At 38.0% G+C, this 18486-nt stretch overlaps 1 protein-coding gene across 1 annotated transcript; it reads left to right on the top strand.

Annotated features, from left to right (window-relative positions):
* Positions 1-1014: 1014 nt before the first annotated feature.
* LOC108667077 (probable glutamate receptor) lies at positions 1015-18422 on the top strand. The gene is made up of 15 exons (XM_018154059.2): positions 1015-1218; positions 1688-1869; positions 2192-2299; positions 4181-4267; positions 5033-5146; positions 6336-6442; positions 6631-6697; positions 7367-7473; positions 8477-8691; positions 9661-9878; positions 12596-12691; positions 15506-15666; positions 16496-16604; positions 17141-17208; positions 17377-18422. The coding sequence occupies exons 1-15, from the start codon at positions 1041-1043 to the stop codon at positions 17456-17458; spliced, it is 1899 nt and encodes a 632-aa protein (XP_018009548.1). The 5' UTR covers positions 1015-1040; the 3' UTR covers positions 17459-18422.
* The last annotated feature ends 64 nt before the right edge of the window (positions 18423-18486 follow it).

Genomic DNA, 18486 nt, shown 5'->3' with positions numbered 1-18486 from the left:
TTTTTATGATTGATTATTGAGCAATGACTTGTCAAACTTTAATTTCAAAACAATTAATGCTCCTCCGATTTATTTTCAATCGACGAATCAGTAACTAATATCGTCGAATAAAATAAATCGGGGAGGCATAAATTGTTTTGAAACTAATGTTTGACAACTTCATGACAACAATTCGTAACTGAAGAAAATTTCGCCCCTGGAAGCCAAGTTTTAATAACTATTATGAGTATTAAATATAATGCTGAATTTTAAAGTTGTAAAGTAGTTTTCCAGAAATTTGTTAAGTGTTCACAAACTCGTTGTTTTCACGACAAAAGGATTATTTTTTATATATTATGCTTTTTAAATATAACCACTTATTTACGATCCATCGATTCCACTCTCGATCCCAAAAAAGCCTGAATTTAATTGTTACGAATTGAAAAGTGCTGACTTTGGTGGGCTCAAAATTTCTGAGCTAATTGATTAAGAAATGCGATGCTCTAATTGGTAATTCAAGTAGACAAGTGCTTAAAAAATTATTAATAATTTATGTAATTTAGCGGCACACATGATCAATATCAGCAAAAAACTAATCTTCCATAAGAAAAATTACCAGACAAATTTTTAACGTACGTTGATATTTTTCCGCCCATGTTAAATTTTTTATTCGTGAATGCTCGACGCACCCTAATTTATCTTTAATTTAATTAAGATTTCTTTTATCGAAATCTTGAATATATGGAAGAAAATTTATAAGTTTTAAGAAAGGCCTCTTGCAAGTATATAGATCGCATTTTTCAACTGTTGATTTTAACCTGACGTGTTTTGACGGTAATATGGTCAAGTACAAATGTTCTAATGATGTAACAATGTCTGTGGGTGTGTTAGATAGCAATTGCAAAAAAATTCTAATAAATATTAAAGTTCAATCCGTTATTTTTTGTCACTCCTAGTGAAGATACTTTTGAAATACTAGTACTTAATTGCCTCGCGAACATATAAAGAAAATCAAGCTCATGTTGAAAGGAAACAAGCGGTTGAATGATAAGTTATAAACGATGGCCATGCGAGCAGAACATGTTTTTGGTGGCAAGCGTTGGTTGACACTAGCGCTTGTGCTCTCACTCACGACCTCATCACTGGGGGGAGTGCTGGACACCAGGCTGGGGGTGGACTTCCTTGTTAAATACGTCGAGTTCACAGACGTCCTCAACCTCAACTTCTTTGCGGCTCCCGGTGAGAACGTCGTAGACTTTAAACTTTGACTATGATTTCATTATTCGATTCAAATTACATTCGTAGCTAATTACGACAACGATATAAGACAAAGTGAATAATAATTTTGTCTTTTTTTTTCACATTAAAAACGAGAAGAATTTACAATAGGGCGGTTAAGCATTGATAATTTTTGTTTCCTTGTGGACGAGAATTTATAGCAGCTCCTCAACGGCTTGATACATAGCTTATAATTTAGTTGTTATCATTACGGCTCATCGACAAGTCAATCAGAACCACATAAAACAATGCACACAAACATAACAATCTCATGCGAAGTTCATCACTCTAGAACTAGAAATGCTTTAGTTCGAACGGTGCTGTACGATCATTGACTTTTGTTTACTGTCACGTATTCTTTTATTGTTCGAATTTCAATCATTTTTATTTCAGTCATCGAATCTCGTGCGTTTTTCTTGCCATCTAACAGGCGGTGCCTTGCTGGCGCCCAATGCGGTGAAGCAGCTGAGCGCGAAGCGGAGGGTGGCGGTGTCAACGTTCGAAGTCGCCGACCACGTCGCCCTGACGAGTGCCGTCACCCGCGGTGCCCAGGCAGGCGTGCTCAACGCGGCATACCTGGACACGCCTAGCGACTTGGAGCTGCTCAGAGAGGTGTTTTTTTATTCAAAATTTAATCAAAAAATGTTTAAACAATTATCGTAACTTGAAAATTTATCACTAAAATTGTTCCAGGTCCTTCGTATATGTTTGCGACTGAAGCTCGTTATTTCAATGCAAATATGGTGGATTTAAGCAAAATGCAAAAGGATTTAAAGCTATGAAAGGATTAAGCAATGCAGAAGGATTTAAGGGGGATAAGCTCGTACGTTTATTTTACGTGCGAAAATCCTGTTTTAAACTCGCCATTACTGCGTCTTTCTATGCCGCAGACAAGTTAGTTGAGTTACTTGGTTGTTTGCATGTCGACGTGCAGGCGAGCAATCAGGGGCCGCTGCTCAGGAGGTACCGATGGCTGATCCTCTGCCGCTCGGTCGCGGCTATCAACACGACCTCCTCCATCTACCTGCCTGTAGACAATAAGGTCAGCTTACATCCTTTGCTTCAATTTGGAATTAGGTTTTGTAATTCTTGGTTAGCATGCGCGAGGGATCTACATTATAATGACGAATAAAGCGCTTTTAATTAAAACAATTAATAAATTATTTATTTCAATGAGAAGATCAATAAAAAATTGAGTACTGCAATTTCAAATGAAACCCGAACTCGATATCTGTACAGTCTAAATGTTTGGAAAAATTAGTCGTGTCCTGGATATTATATGTTAAAGGAAGTCTTTCAAAATAAATTAGAATTAGGAAAGAGCATATGACAGAAGTCACTGGAAAAGCTGGTCATTTGAAGGATACATTTACTGTGCGTTGGCAATCGTGCACACGATCCTAAACTATTTTCAGGCCTAAATATGTTGATCATTTTTGGCAATGATGCTACTTATAAATTGGTATTGAAAATCAATTCGGATCAAACATTCAAAGTTCCACTTTTCATCAGAATTACCGTAATGGATCAATCATCCGTATATACCACCCTTCAGTTAGAACTGTTAGATGATCAGTGATACGAATGATGGTTGTCATCTACGAAGACGCTTAATTCTAAACTGTGATTGTATTTAAATCATCGCTCAGAGATTCTTTGATTGAATTCGTTATTAATTGAACTTTGTTCCTGGGTTGAATTCTTTGTTCTTACACAATTAAGGCATCCGAAGAAAACCAATTAATTTTATTTTATGTATGTTCATAGCCGAACAGTTAATTGTATCAGGTCGATACCTCTTTCCACAATTTAAAATTTTTGCATTAGCCATGATGTATATAGTTATCGCTGCTCATATTGAGTTGGTACGAGTTCATGAAATTCAAGTTCTTGTTATCCTTGCATACTCTACTTCCATGCTGAAGTGAGGTTCATTTTCAGTCGAAAATTAAGAAATTTTAGATAGATTGACACTAGTTTTCTACAAAAATTTATAATCACCTTTGATTCATTAAACTTAGATGACATTAAACGAGCTCCAAACGAGCTGTCTCCAAACGAGCTTTTTCAAACAAAATGAACAAATTACAAATTTGAAATGTGCCAGCTCTAGAAAAATGGTGTTGCTTTCCACAAAAAAATTCAATGAAAAATGATTGTGACACTGACAGATTCATTTGAACGGAAATGGTTCACATACACGATATGTTTAAGCCTAATTATAAAATACTAAATAAACCTGAGCTTCAACATGCAGACTGCTCATCGCTACCATGAATTTTGCTGAAATATATAGTATTTTCATCATATAGATAGAAACGAGAAGGGATTCTATAAACAGACGTTTAAGCATATAGTACAGAGCAGTAAAATAACTTTCATGCAACACTGCTGGCTATTTGTAATTTTGATATAGTTCCTGAAGGAGGCTATAATGCGCAAAGCTGCTAATTTAGAGCTCGTTGCAACCATACAAGTGCAGAGTTGCGGAGCATCATTTGGTTTTGATTTTATGTTGTGTTTTTTTATGTTTTGATTTTATGTTATGATTTTGATTTGATTTTATGTTGTGTTAATTCAAACACGATTGGTGCACACTCATTTACGTTTAATATATAACCTTTTGCTACAAAAATACTTGTTCCATTCATACTTGATATGAGCGTATCAATTACTGTGTCTTGAAACAAATATTTTATTTGAATATTCTGAATCCACTCTGTTACCCAAGATTCCTTTATAAGGAGATTTCGGTCACTTACCAGTCGCCATCAATATCACTATCTGACTAATATCCTTGTTAGTATGACTGCAATTGATCTGCTATAACACCGAACAATAACCATAATTAAATTTCACTGACTTGTTCACTAATTTTCCAGTAATTTTCTAAATGATATATGCGTTCATTTTGTCTCCTCAGGTTATGTTTGTCGAGCAGACATCCCCCAACTCGACCGTTCTGAAGCTCTACGACATCTACCAGGCTACCATGTTCACTAGCCAGCAGGTACGGACAGCTTGTTATAATTACTGTGCTGTTCAAATACAGAAATTTACAGGGTTTGGAATTCCTTCACTAAAGATTGCTGTGTTTGAGGTTAAGGCAAACGTTGTTCGTATTTATTTGCATCTTCCAAGTCAGAAACTACTATAGCGATCGGAAAGATTTTTTCAGTATTTTCAGGATGATCAACGTCTAAAATAAACATGTTTAAAAAATGATTCTTAAACATTACGATTCTTCTAAGAACATTTGAACAGCTATTAAATATATTTACATTATTTCAGAGGTAAAGTCGTGCGCCTATTTCGACTGATGGATTTAAATGCCATTAAACCAGTACAACTGCGGATATAAATGTCATTAAACCAGTACAACTGCGGATTTAAATGTCATTAAACCAGTACAACTACAGATTTAATATCATTAAACCAGTATATCACTCGATTCCCGCATGTTGGTTGTTTTATGCAAAATACCAAACATCGGTCGGTAGCTACACTGAAGTGGAATGCATTATTTGCTCGTATTGATTTGCAGCGCTATGAGCCTGTTACAGTTTTAACCGGTGCTAAGGTCGCGTTATGAATTGTTCCACTGGCGATTGGTGTGTTTGAGGGGAATGAATTAATTGTTCATATTGATTTGCTGTGCCAAATTCGTGCAATAGTTTTCTTCTGTGTATTGGCCGTATCATGAATTGTTCCACTTAGTGATAGATGTGTTTGAAGGAAATGCATTAGTTGTTCGTATTGATTGGTCGGCGTGTAGGTGCGAGCTGTTGGACAGTTCACGGCCACGGGCGGATTATCGATGGCCATGAAAGATCCAGCGCAGAGCCGCACAAACTTCACCGGCCTCCACCTTCGCTGCGTCACGCTGCCTGTGAGTGTCCTTAAATATATATTTCAATGATAAACATTTTACGTGTCAATGTAGCTCAAAATTATGATAAGAAAAAAGCGTGAAGCAGAAGAAAAAATGGTAAGTTATTTTCATTGCCTGTGAAACAACGGCCTACATTATTTTTTCTCCAGTGAAGAGTGATTAAGAACTTGAAATTACGATTAAGACCTCGAATTATTTCTTAATTTCCGTTCGAAATTTTCTGTTCGAATTCAAAGTCATCTTAATCGCTCACCTGACTTTTAAGACAAGATCTAGTCTTATTATTATTCTAGCCATTAAATTAAATTAATTAAATTAATTAAATATTTAAAATATTAATTTTAAATAAATTAATTAATTAAATATTTCTTTTGTTGACTAAATTTTGAATTTGTTGATACAAAAAATCGAGCGTGGCTCACACGTCTTGTCTTAAATTTCCTGTTTATCACAAAAAATTCGTACCACCATTGCTCTTGAATTATTATATTAATTTTTCTTACTTTTTTGCCGTTTAGATAAGCTTAAGGAAAAGGCCGTCAGTCATTCCTCACAGTTGTTTATATGAGACGCTATGCCCCTGAATAACTTATGACACCGACTGGATAACTTACATCCGAGCTGCTTTCTCATTCTTTTCACGGTGAATCAGGAAGTCTTCAATGTTTATTTCTCAAAAAGCTACAAATAAGCTCGTTGTGACACAGAAGCTAGTCCTTCAAATGTATTTTTAGTAGAATCACACACATATATCTATTTTTATTCTCGTTCTGAACATAGACTTACATCCAACTCATGTCTAACATGAACGTTGACAATTAAATATATCGAGAGCGAAGTTAGTCTCGTGAGTGATTCTTAGAACTCTTGATCGTTTTATTGTGTCACCTATAATGTTTCAATCATAAATTTTAGTGCATTCGGTATTATAGATTGTGTTTAACAAAATTCAATGATGAGCATTACATATTAATCAACTTGGATTGAATACGAATCTCAAATAATTTATAGTAACCTCAAAATAGCCCAGATTATTTATTTGACAGCTAACCGACTCACTCAATTTTAACCAAATAAAAAAATTCAATATCAACAGTGCTCATCACAAATATAAAAACATAATTATAACTTCAAAAGGGGAATTATAGGTAGACATTTATTTTTAAACTTGTCTGTCTGTGGTCAGCAAGAGCCGTTCACTTACCTCGCTCCCGGACCTGATGGCACCACCGTACTGCAGTCCGGCCACATCGCCGACGTTTGGCGTATCTTGCAAAACACGCTGGGCTTCACGTGAGTTTTACTAAAATTATCTTGTTGGAATTTCTTTTAAAATTTGCATGACCTAAATCCACATCTAAAGCCGTATTAACAATTCCGTAAAAAGGTATGAAATATGTTCACTGCAGGAGTTGGCTACTAATTCCATTGTGCACGATAGCCGTAGCTGTATTTACAGAGTTATGTTGATCTGTACACAGGTACACGTGCAGGCAACCCGCGGACATGACTTTTGGCGTCCTCAGCAATGGCGAGTGGGGAGGCATGGTGAGTGAAGCGTGGACGGGCATGGTGAGTGAAGCGTGGACGGGCATGGTGAGTGAAGCGTGGACGGGCATGATGAGTGAAGCATGGACGGGCATGGTGAGTGAAGCATGGACGGGCATGGTGAGTGAAGCATGGACGGGCATGGTGGGTGAAGCGTGGACGGGCATGGTGAGTGAAGCGTGGACGGGCATGGTGTCCGGGAGTAGTATGTGGATACAAGTCCCCATGTGTTTATCAACAGACTTAGTTAGCTTTGAGTCCACTGTGTCACTGAGAGCTTGCCTCAGACGCTGAGTCGACAGCTTATACAGCATATGTGTCACGAGGACAAGAACTTGTGGACGGATGTTGAAGTCCATAAAAGGGCTGGCACTTTATTAGAGCCCCCGAGTAACTGAAATGTTCGTGGAATGTAGTTGGACATGGTGATTGAATAGTGGAGTGCATGGTGAGTGAAGTTATGGAAGGATGTAATGAATTTGCTTTCCCATGACCTGGAGCCATACTTTCAAAAAAAGTTAAGAGATCGTTAGTTCATCAGCCAATCTTTGACGGCCTTTCAAGAAAATCCACCAATCATAGACAAGAAAATTGTCCGTAAGTAGTTACGTTCACTTAGCGAGTTTTGAAAGCATGGCCCCTGACCTCGCAGTCCACTCTTGTCGCCAGATGCGCGCTCTGGTGGACGGCGAAGCAGACGTGATCGTGGCGCCTCTCGACTACACCGTCGAGCGCGCCGCTGCCGTGGACTTCACCATAGGCCTTCGCAACACAGCGTGAGTCATCGCTGCTTCTAGTATTATAGTGACGCCACCTCTAGGTGAGTCATCGCTGCTTCTAGTATTATAGTGACGTCACGTCTAGCTGAGTCATTGCTGCTTCTAGCATTATAGTGACGCCACCTCTAGGTGAGTCATCGCTGCTTCTAGTATTATAGTAACGCCTCGTCTTGGTGAGTCATTGCTGCTTCTAGTATTATAGTGACGCCACCTCTAGGTGAGTCATCACTGCTTCTTGTATTATAGTGACACCACCTCTAGGCGAGTCGTCGCTGCTTCCAGCATTTCAGTGATGAAAACGAAGCGCATGTCATGGCTGGTTCAATCACTATACTGAGGTCAAGATAGCGTCAGTCAAAACTGTCTATGCCAGCCTCACAAGAATAAAAATCGCCAAATCGAAAGCGTGCTGAATTTTACGTTTGTTTAACTGAAATTTCCACTGTTCGATTTTTCAGATGAGTTTGCTAGAAGCTTCATGTAAACGCCGTGCACTTTTATTTTTGTTCTGACTCTGGACGCACTTCGAGGCTGACTCAATCAAAACGATGATATGCGCGTCAGAATTAAGCGATGAATGCGTGACTTCGGGTTGACAGGTCATAGAGTTACGTCAGCTAGAACTGTAACGTGTTGACAAGACCGCAGTACATTACATCACTAGCTTAGGCTAATTCAGAACGTCAGTGCATTGCTACGGCACACGTGTATGATGCTAGTTTAAAGGCACATGTGTATGATGCTTAAATTCAAAGAGATCCTGTTAGAAACACATTTTTTGAGGCAAATAAATGAATTGGCATAATAGCTTAGTATATATTGCTTTTTATATCTACTTAACGTAATTTCGGGATTTTGTGGGGCGGTTACGTCAGCCCGTCCGCCTTGATCGAGGACCATTGTTAAATACAGTCATTATCAAGTAAACACTTTTGAACAACCTCATCAACAATTCCAGGTTAGTCTACTTAAATATAATATTCCTGACATTATGCCATAGGACGCGGATGGTGACGAAGAAGCGGGCATTGATGGACTCGACATGGACGACGTTCACGCAGGAGTTCACGAAGGAAGCGTGGGGCGGCACTCTGGCTTTGGTGTTCCTCGCTCCGCCATTCCTGGCCTTCATCACGCAGCTCTCGCCCTCGGAGAAGGTTAAGATATCGTTGCGGGACGCTTACGTCATCTCCGTGGGAGCGCTTGCTTTTCAGGGTGAGTACCGGCAGACATTTTGAACCAAAAAAAATCGTGGCTCAGAGTCTTTGAATGGTATTCTCGAAATAAATCGTGGCGACGTGACGATAAATGTCTCGTCTCGATTTGAGCAGCATTTGGCTGCCGACACATCTTGACAGTTACTTTAATGGGTAGACATTATGGCTGGCAGAATAATGTTGCAGTTTATTTTATTCGCTAAGGCTTCCTCAAATAACGCATTATTAAATATATATAGTTATAATTGACGCACACTTCAGATAATCGTACCTAACGCAGAACGTTAGAGTTCAGTACGCATTTCAGGCGCCGTAGCCACATTAGCGCCTGTCAGAGACGCAGAGTCTCCGAGTCTGAGCTTATATGAGAATGTGAACGTTCTTTATCTGCCCATTAAAACTAACAATCATTTACAAGATAGGCATAGGCGATACCAATTTACATAGTATGATGATTGAAGTGTATAAAAATTGTCAGAAAACTGTTGTTGAAGAAATGCCGAAAAAATACTTCATTGAAATATCACAACATGGATTGTCCGTGTGTCCCGTAAATAGATGTTGATTAGAGGAAATTGTAAATCTCTCGTATTGTTTGTCTCTGGTTGGTATCGTCCCCGATTTTTTTCGCAATTTCTTCGATTTTTATCGCCAATCGTGATAAAACTTTTAGGTTGCTGTCTTATCTCGAATAAAAAATCTACATCAGGTTAAAAAATTTAGGAAATAAGTTTTATTGAGACGTTTTAGCTCCGATCTCTGCACGCTTATATTTATTTTTCTTTCCGATGCCTAACAAATTGGGTTTGATTATTTTTTTATTCGGTTGATCACAAGTCATGCCCCAAATAAATTTATAGTCGAATACAATCCTGTTTTAAATTCACATCGCCCATGAAACCGCTTATATTCATCTCGATAAATTTCTGAATAACCGAATATTGAATTACTTGACCCGAATTTACAGGAGCATCAGTGGAAACAACCAGCGGCGCCGGCCGTATTGTGTTCATCGTGATATTCCTGGGCACGCTGCTGACCTACTGCTACTACACGTCTGCCCTCACCGCGTCTCTCACGATCGCCTCCACCACTCTGCCCGTCGAGTCGCTGCAAGACGTCGTCAACTCAGGCCACTACGACATCGGCATCAAGCTGGGCACTTCCAGACAGGGGGAGTTCCAGGTATGTTAATGTGTCCCCACATATTAATAAGTAAGAGGCACATGCATATACCTGGCTAGGTAATTGGAAGCCCTTATGCCAAAATCTATCTCTGTAATTAAATGGCGTAAGAGTTAAGGTCTTTTATCAGGAAAAATTACAAGAAACTTCATCAATAGCATATACGCCGTAAACAATAACGTATAAAATATCAACAATAGAGGAGGATTTAATAGCTACAGTAACGTATTGTGACAAATAAACAGATTGTTTTGAATCACAAATTGAGAGCATTGCAAAATGGAGCTTTTGATTTCAAAATTTGAGGACATGGATATTAACCTTGTGAAAATGGCTTCTTGTAGCTTACTCTGAAACTGTACAAGGTTCTAGTTTATCAAGTGACAAGTAAGTCTTTCCACGCTTGCTAACATCGAGCGATATTATCGGTCCATAATAAAAATGTTGAAGATTGCGTCACTCTCTCAACAGGCCATGGGTCTATTTCTTCAGTGCCGACACTTCTATTCTATTCTATTCTGTTCTTTTCTATTCTATTCTATTCTGTTCTATTCTATTCTATTCTATTCTATTCTATTCTATTCTATTCTATTCTATTCTATTCTATTCTATTCTATTCTATTCTATTCTATTCTATTCTTTTCTTTTCTATTCTATTCTATTCTATTCTATTCTATTCTATTCTATTCTATTCTATTCTATTCTAACATAGACATGTTCTACGTGGAGTATTGTGTCTTGGCAGATGGTTATCCATAGCCATCGACTTACTTATCTGTGTTGAATTCGGCAGACCGTTATACAACGCAAATGCAGCTCCGTAGGGAGAGAAGCTCAAGAAAGCTTTACCTCGTCAATTTTGCGGAGAGTAAGGAGTTTCTGCAATGAATCCATCATGTCATAAATCAGTAACGTAATTTCGTGGTACTCTTTTTCTGTAGGTATGACTCATAAATTCCGTCGCACCCTATAGTCATCATAAATGATATGTAAGCATCGCCTAGCATTGCTCACCTGTCTTGTGATTGCAGTTTGTATGCAAAATCCTTCGTCATGTTCAATGTTCGCCGGAATGCATAGAGAACATTGAAAACATTCCTCCCGTTTTGAACTTTTAAGCAGGTCCGTTCTGCATCAATTTCTCATCTTGTTTCCGCATCAAAATCGATATATTCCTCTAAAGTTCATAAAAATATCAATTAGTGATTAGCATTCTCAATTAGATTGTCCGTGCCATTTACGTAATTTACGTATGCCCAAGCTGCATATAGTTTGGTTAGCTGTACAATACGAAAGATGCTTGCATGCCGTCTTGCGATTTACGCATCGATGCAGTACAGTAGAACCTCGGGTAACGATCAAAATCCGTTCCAAATAATTTCCCCCATAAGAAAAAATGAAAATTGAAATAATTGGTTCTCAGCCTCTCTTGACTCGCTTTCATATGAGAGATGTATAGCTATATATATGAATGTTTTTTAGATGTAAACAATTATAAATGAATCTAAATAAATATAAAAACAGTAAAGAAAGTACTTAAACGTAAGAAAAAATTTGGTAAACATAAGGAGACTTATTGTTTTGACTATGATATGATGGCGTGACTGATGGAGTGGTTGGACGGATGGGAGTAATTTTTAGAATTATTAGAATAGAAGTGTCGGCGTTGAAGAAATAGGCCCATAGCCTGTTGCCGATTCTTGAACTTTTCGTGACTTGATTCACAAGGGATCCGGCCTTTGGAACCCGGTCTTTCCATAACTGACGATTGATTGAGATAGCTGCTGGACTTATTGCCTGGTCCGTAATTTGCTAGGCATTTTAAGACTGAACATATGCTCCTGCATAGCTTCGTCTGGACTTATTGCCTGGTCCGTAATTTGCTAGGCATTTTAAGACTGAACATATGCTCCTGCATAGCTTCGTCTAGTCTGTTTTTGAAGATGTTCATACTCGGAGCGAGGATACTTATTGCATTGAGGAGGAAGCCCATTCGAAGAGAACATCGAGAATTGTAACCTCGGAGGTCGATTCTCTTGTACGTCGCTTTGAGTTCAGAGAAAAAACTTATTCCGTGTCTGTTGCTTCAGCCTTTATTGTATGTAAAGCTTTTTGACAATATGACATAAAATCGTCTTTAAACAAGTTTGGGCTACTATTGCCTACAGCTCAATTAACCTTCTTCGGAGACATGACTGATGACTATAATTATTCAAACCAAACACAGAAATCACTAAATAAGATGGATATGAACAGATAAAGCTAACGAACGTTCGATCGAAGCTGAATCTTCCGTACGCGTGAGCGACATGTCATATCGGATGCTTGGTCACGTGCCTACTGCCTAGTAATGTCGCATTACTTGTTCGTTAATTGAAATTTTTCGTTAACCGAGGTACATTTTTATCGAAATTCTTGGTCGGTAACTGAATTTTTCGTTAACCGAAGCGTTCGCTAACCGAGGTTCTACTGTAATGACTTTAACAAATAAAAGAATTTTATACAGTCTTCGCTTCAATTATGCAAGTTCGATGTGAATGTGCACATACATTTATGGTTTTTATATATATATATAAATAACTTTACTCTAAAAATAGCTTTTTTTACCTTAAAAAATACCTTAAAAAACCTATTCTTACGTACAGCTCTCATTACCCTACTATTAGATCGTATAAATATCATAACTTAATACGGAAAACGTATTGTTTGTTCTGAAGCATTCTTTAACATCGCCGTTCCGGGAAGCATGGCAGCGCTTCATCCAACCCAACCTCGGCCTCATGCCCACATCTCACCAAGAAGGCATTGACAAGGTTAGTTCAATATAATACACATTAAGGGTAAAGTATTAAATTTTTCTCACCCAGTGGAACAAATGATGTATCAATAACAACTATGGGGTAACTGTAGATTTTCCGTTTAAATTTAGTTTCAACTTTAATTTGAAAATTTCCCGCAAGTTAAACTATTGGTTAAGTGAGAATTCTTGTTGACTGTGAGTTTGAACTGATCTTTATTTTATAAAATAAAGATAAAATAAATTTATAAATATTTTATAAAATAAAGATCAGATGATATATTTTATAATATCATAAAATATATCATATTATACATATAATGATAATTGGAATGGCAATTTGAGGTAGGGATTTCAAAATCACGAGTATTGTCGCGCGACATATGAATATTAACTTGACTCATCCATGGATTTGGTATAAGCAATAATCGTGGAATTAAATGATTGTACTCATAATTTTTGAGGTCTCTTCTCCTGTAATTGTACTCCAGTCTCTTGTAGTTTATTCATTGATTCGTGTGCAATTCAGGCTCTTAACGATTGCCCACATTTTTCGTCGGAAACTTATGAAAGCATATACGCGACTTTGGGACTCAGCCCGTTTAACACAAAGGGTGTGGAATGTGCCATTAATTATGTAATGGTGCAGTCGAAGTCTGGTCATGCATATCACGTTCATGACAGGTATTTGAACGCAGAGAAAGGATTCTGTCCCAAATACATCAATATATCTTTACATAGCTAAGCAAGACGGCGCATGAATATACGTGGCCATTACGATCAAAGCTGTGACTTGTCACGCTACGCTAGCGTTTACAAATGAGCACATAAGAAATATTTGATTCTTTCCACGGAACGAAGAGGTGAAACTTTGCTAGTACAGAGGCAGGACTGTAAATCATTCTTTTGTTAGCACGGCTGTAGTATGTTTGAGTAGAGCAATCAATACTAGGCCTAAAAAGAGTTAGGCAGCACCGCAGCTCATACTCTTCATAATGCAAGTGTTTCACTAAAATGAAGGTGACACGTCGTTCCCTGATGCTTGGATCGCTCATCATTTGGTGGTCGATGACTGATGCCCGGTGCTTCAAGACTGTCAAACTATACTTATTCCTTAATGAGGTGCAGCACTTGCTGTGAACAGAGAGCCCAGCTATAGACGACTCGAAAAGAACATTTCAAAGCATTTATTGTTTTATTGGCTGACACTTGCTAGGTATATGCAGTAACATATGATGATGATTTGCGAGCACTTCTCTCGTCGACATTCGAGAAAATTGCAAAATTTGCACATGAATGATAGTGACTGTTGAGCTATTTATTGCCGGTAAATTTCTTGCTTCAGTATATGCTTCCTGTTCGTGACACTTCCATCTTGTCTCCAAGCCACCAGGTTAACAATAATTCTAGTGTACATATGGCTAATACATTAAACGTTAGTTGCACTAATCATCAACTTTTCTAATTGTATTTTACCTGCTTTACTCAAACTTTCAATTTCGTTTCCAAAATTTAATGGTTTGAAGTAGCTTCAATAGTACTATTGGAAGCGAGTCTATGGACACAGTTTGCAGAAACGACTTAATAGTTAGTGACCATTTACCCCCGATCAAAAACCGGACCATTCTCCCCGAATAAAATCTAATCTTTTAACCCCGATGGACCTGCACTCCTAATATTGTTCACAACCGTTACTAAAAACCCGGGACTTAACATAGAACGAATGTCACTAGGAAGACACTTCTTTGGGATATATAATTGACTTGAATTTTTGAAATACTTTACATACTTGGCGTGCTCATCTTTATTGATCAACACAGAGCTATATGGTACCTTTTACGTTCCATCACACAGTTATTCAAACTATGCAAAGGGCACATCACAAGCAGTGTAATTATTGTGAATATTCTTCATATCGATGAAAGGTAACTCAAATACAGTTAAAAAATTTAAACTCGTTCTAATTTTCGTTCTGGTTGATAGTTTGGAGACAAGCAAATTAAACTGTAGTTGTTATATCTTCCACGGGTGTAAAAACTATCAGCTGGATTTTGATTCTTCTCCGTAGCAAAATCATCATAAATGAACAAATTTGTCCTGTAGGGGTCTATGTCACTTGGATCAGTAATAGAAGCAGTGTTATCAATGTATTCCATTGCACATTTTTGTTAACGTCTTCGAGGTAAGTTTTTTAAGATATTCATCAATACTACCATTGCCTTGGGAAAATCAATGATTTCAAACTCATTTTATCCCTTATCGAAAGCGTCCTTCAACAAATCATATTCAGGCTGATGAGTTGACCTACTATACAGGATAAGGTCGTTGTAATGTGTTGTGTTCTCATCTTTGTACTGGTCAATAAAGATGAGCACCTCGGTTCAAGAAAGTATTTTTAAAAATTAAGTCAGTTATTTATCCCAAAGTGTATATTCCTTCTTAACACTCACTCTAGGTTAAGTCCCTGGGTTTTAGTACCGGTTGTGAAAAATATCAGGAGTGCATGGTAAATTGGGGGTAAATGGTAAGATTTTATTCTGGATAAATGATCAGGTTTTCGATCGTGGGTAAATTGTCGTTAATCCACTAAGTCGTTCGTGCAAACTGTGCACATAACTCTTCTATAATACTTGCAATGAATAGATCTCCATGTATATGTTATTGCTCGATGGGAGCCCACATGTTTGTGTTGCAGGAGGCAGTGACCGCTCACTGCCTCCGTGTTAATGCGTGTTAATATTTGACGTAAATTTCACGTATTTGTGCTGCAGGAGGCAGTGAGCGGATACGTGTTAATATTTGGCTTAATTATCACCCGTTTTTATTGCAGGTGGCAGAAGGCGGTTATGTGTTTCTGCTCGACGAAAACGTCTTCGTGTACGAGTTCGGCAGCGACTGCCGAGTAACGCTCATCCCGCCTCGCTACTTCGAGACTCCCACAGGCTTGGCTTTCTCACAAGGTTCCCCTTACGTCAAGATCTTCAACCAGCTGTGAGTTGGTGAAGAGTTTCCGATAGCATAGCTTATTTCGCATACAATTCTTTAGAGTAATATTAGGAGTTTTATTAATTTCTTCTGAATCATTACGGTGATCGCAAATTGTGCTCCTTTCTTGTGAATTACTCGAAGAGGCTTGACAAATTTAAGATTCATAACAATTGGATTATTGGCAAGGTAAGTCACAATAAATATTTATCTCGAAAATTTGCTTCCGGCAAATGAAAAGTATTACTCCACGTCTGTTACACACCACGAAATTGCTGGCTCACATTAACAAGTAGATTATTACTTGCCTGTTTCACTGTTGAAACCGAAAGCATGTTATTCCCTCAGCTATTTCGGCATTTCAGATTTGAAGCAAAGGAATCGAAGCGTGCATCAAATTACTTTAAACGCGGTGACGCTGTAATATATATTTAAGCAAATGAAATCCACGGGGTTATATTCAACTGTATTTGATAGGTAATTATTATTCACTGAACACATGTCGCAGCTTCACGCTGCGGCACCTATAGGATTAGTCAATTGCAAGACACACAACTTATTGGTCACTAATTGGTATTGGTAACTTATTGGATCTTCAAATCATGCTATTGATCATAGCGTTCGGCCATACACACCCAGTTTAGTTTGTCGAACCAAATTTTATTTTGTGACGAGAAGTACGTCAATCATAACTTGAATTGTTATGTTACGTATTAAGGACCTCACTAATCCGTTCTAAATTTCATGTACTAAATTCTTCCATAAATACATCATACATGCCACCCTGAACAATTGAAAATTTATTTTCAACTATCGTAAGCTTTTCTTTTTGCAGAATTTTGCGGATGCGCAATGGCGGTATTCTGGACCGATCGTGGGAGCAGCTACAGCCCGCCAAGAATCTCTGCGACAACAGCGACGTCATATCGCTTAATCCCACACAGGTTAACCTCATGACATCGAGGCTTAATTGCTACCTTCTTACTATATATTGCATACCAAGTGTCAAGTCAGAATTGCAGAAATATATAGTAAAATGTCTCCCAGAAAATATTTGGATAAAAATTGGCAAAGCAAAGAAAGTAGAAATCAATTTCTATTCATATATACTATATAGGATGATCTCTACGAAGGGAAATGCAGATACCAGTAAAGTTGTTTACCTAACATTATGACTTCGGTGTTGCATTGGCGATAACATGTGATATTTCGTATTATTCTCGCGTCAAAGTTTAATAACAAATAAAAGCGGTGTGTTAATTTCACTTGCGGAGTAATTGTGGTTATTTGACGCAGTACTATTCGTGCTGTTGCTATTAGTGGTGAAAATACTGTAATACAGATCCCTTACTACGGCTGTAGTAAATCGTGCTATATTGTTGTATCGTGCTAGTGCTGCCACGTGATACACCTCAGGTAATTTAATTTCCGACTGATTTGAAGCCTAAATTAATTTTATGCTTTTAAATCAAATGTGCAGTTGTTCACGGCATTCCTGCTGCTGATGGTGGGAGCAGGCCTCGCAATACTGATGCTGCCTGTAGAAAAGTGAGGACAACTTCTTACAATTAGTTACGATGCATGCAGCTGTAAACAACTCTTCTCTAGTAGTTGCAATTACTATAACTCCGGTTAAGTCTAAAAATATTATAATTGATATCATCCTGTCATTATTTGATAGTTGTTCAGCGCTGCATCGTCCGTCCATATTTGCAGGTGGTACTGGAACAGATATGGAAAGAAGAAAGTTGAAGAGGAAATTCAGCCGCCTAGTCTGTACTGGGGAACGTGGGGCTGAGGAGGGAAGTTACGTCACTGCTGCGATTTCGTCAGTTATTGAAGTCACCACAGCAACTTATCGGCCTTTAAACTACACCGGAGTACTACTTGTCGAAAAGAAGTGGCATGAGTTCCGGTAAAGCAACATAATTTTAAGGCTGTTGAGTCATAATTTTTATATTATTTATGTTCATAGCAAGATATCTCTATTGTTTCGAGTGGGTTGCAGCCATTTAACCGATGTGGCGACTCGGGTGTCATTGGTGATAATTAGTACAACCTCTGCACTGCCAAGGCTGGCACTTCTACACTGCCAAGGCACTTAGCATTAACAGCCACAATGTTTTCTTTTCATCTCATGGACATTGAATGAAAACATCACAAAGCAATTACGGATGTTGAAGTAGCGTATGATGTCTTCAGACGTAATGTTGCTTCAAGAGCAGCCGGACGGAGATCACGAACTGCGTCTTAGTAAACTATGAGAAAATGATATTTCTCAGAGGCATTAGGGACACGGTGAAAGGCACTCGTGTAATCTGAAGAATTATATATAGTTCCTTATCAGAAAAAGTAGTTAGTAATCTAACATATATTTTTCAGTCGACTATTGAAACTTTAGATCACGAGAAACCACTACTAAATTACCAGTAGTTGTCTTTCTGAAGTTAATTAAGGAAATTGATAAAAGGGTGAATTTCAGGGGAGTTTTCCATAAAACTTCTGAAGGCAGACATAGTACCGTCACGCTGTACTGTCATGTTTTCGATACAATTTTATAGGAGTTCATAAGGACCGCTCAATATGTTGTTATTGACGAAGCGTACTAATTATGTAACTGCTAGGCCTTCTCGTGTAGCGGTAATATAATGTATGTAATCAGCCAATCATCATCGGACCGCTCGCCACACAATAACCATTTTCTTTAGCAATAAGTACGACATCATATTCAGAAAGCACCAAACTACAATTAAGAAATTGTTTCTCACTGAGCGGTGGTTTCATTTACTTTCCCTGGTATATAATATATTCCTAATAACATGAATG

The sequence above is a fragment of the Hyalella azteca genome, unplaced genomic scaffold, assembly GCF_000764305.2.
Source record: "Hyalella azteca isolate HAZT.00-mixed unplaced genomic scaffold, Hazt_2.0.2 contig14048, whole genome shotgun sequence".
NCBI classification, from domain to species: Eukaryota; Metazoa; Arthropoda; class Malacostraca; order Amphipoda; family Hyalellidae; genus Hyalella; species Hyalella azteca.
This window is presented reverse-complemented; position numbering and strand designations above follow the sequence as displayed.

Excerpts from the sequence above, each read along its gene's own strand:
- LOC108667077 (XM_018154059.2), top strand. The coding sequence starts at position 1,041 with ATGGCCATGCGAGCAGAACATGTTTTTGGTGGCAAGCGTTGGTTGACA. Across the intron at positions 1,219-1,687 it reads CAACTTCTTTGCGGCTCCCG|GCGGTGCCTTGCTGGCGCCC; the intron begins GTGAGAACGTCG and ends GCCATCTAACAG. Across the intron at positions 17,209-17,376 it reads CTGATGCTGCCTGTAGAAAA|GTGGTACTGGAACAGATATG; the intron begins GTGAGGACAACT and ends CCATATTTGCAG.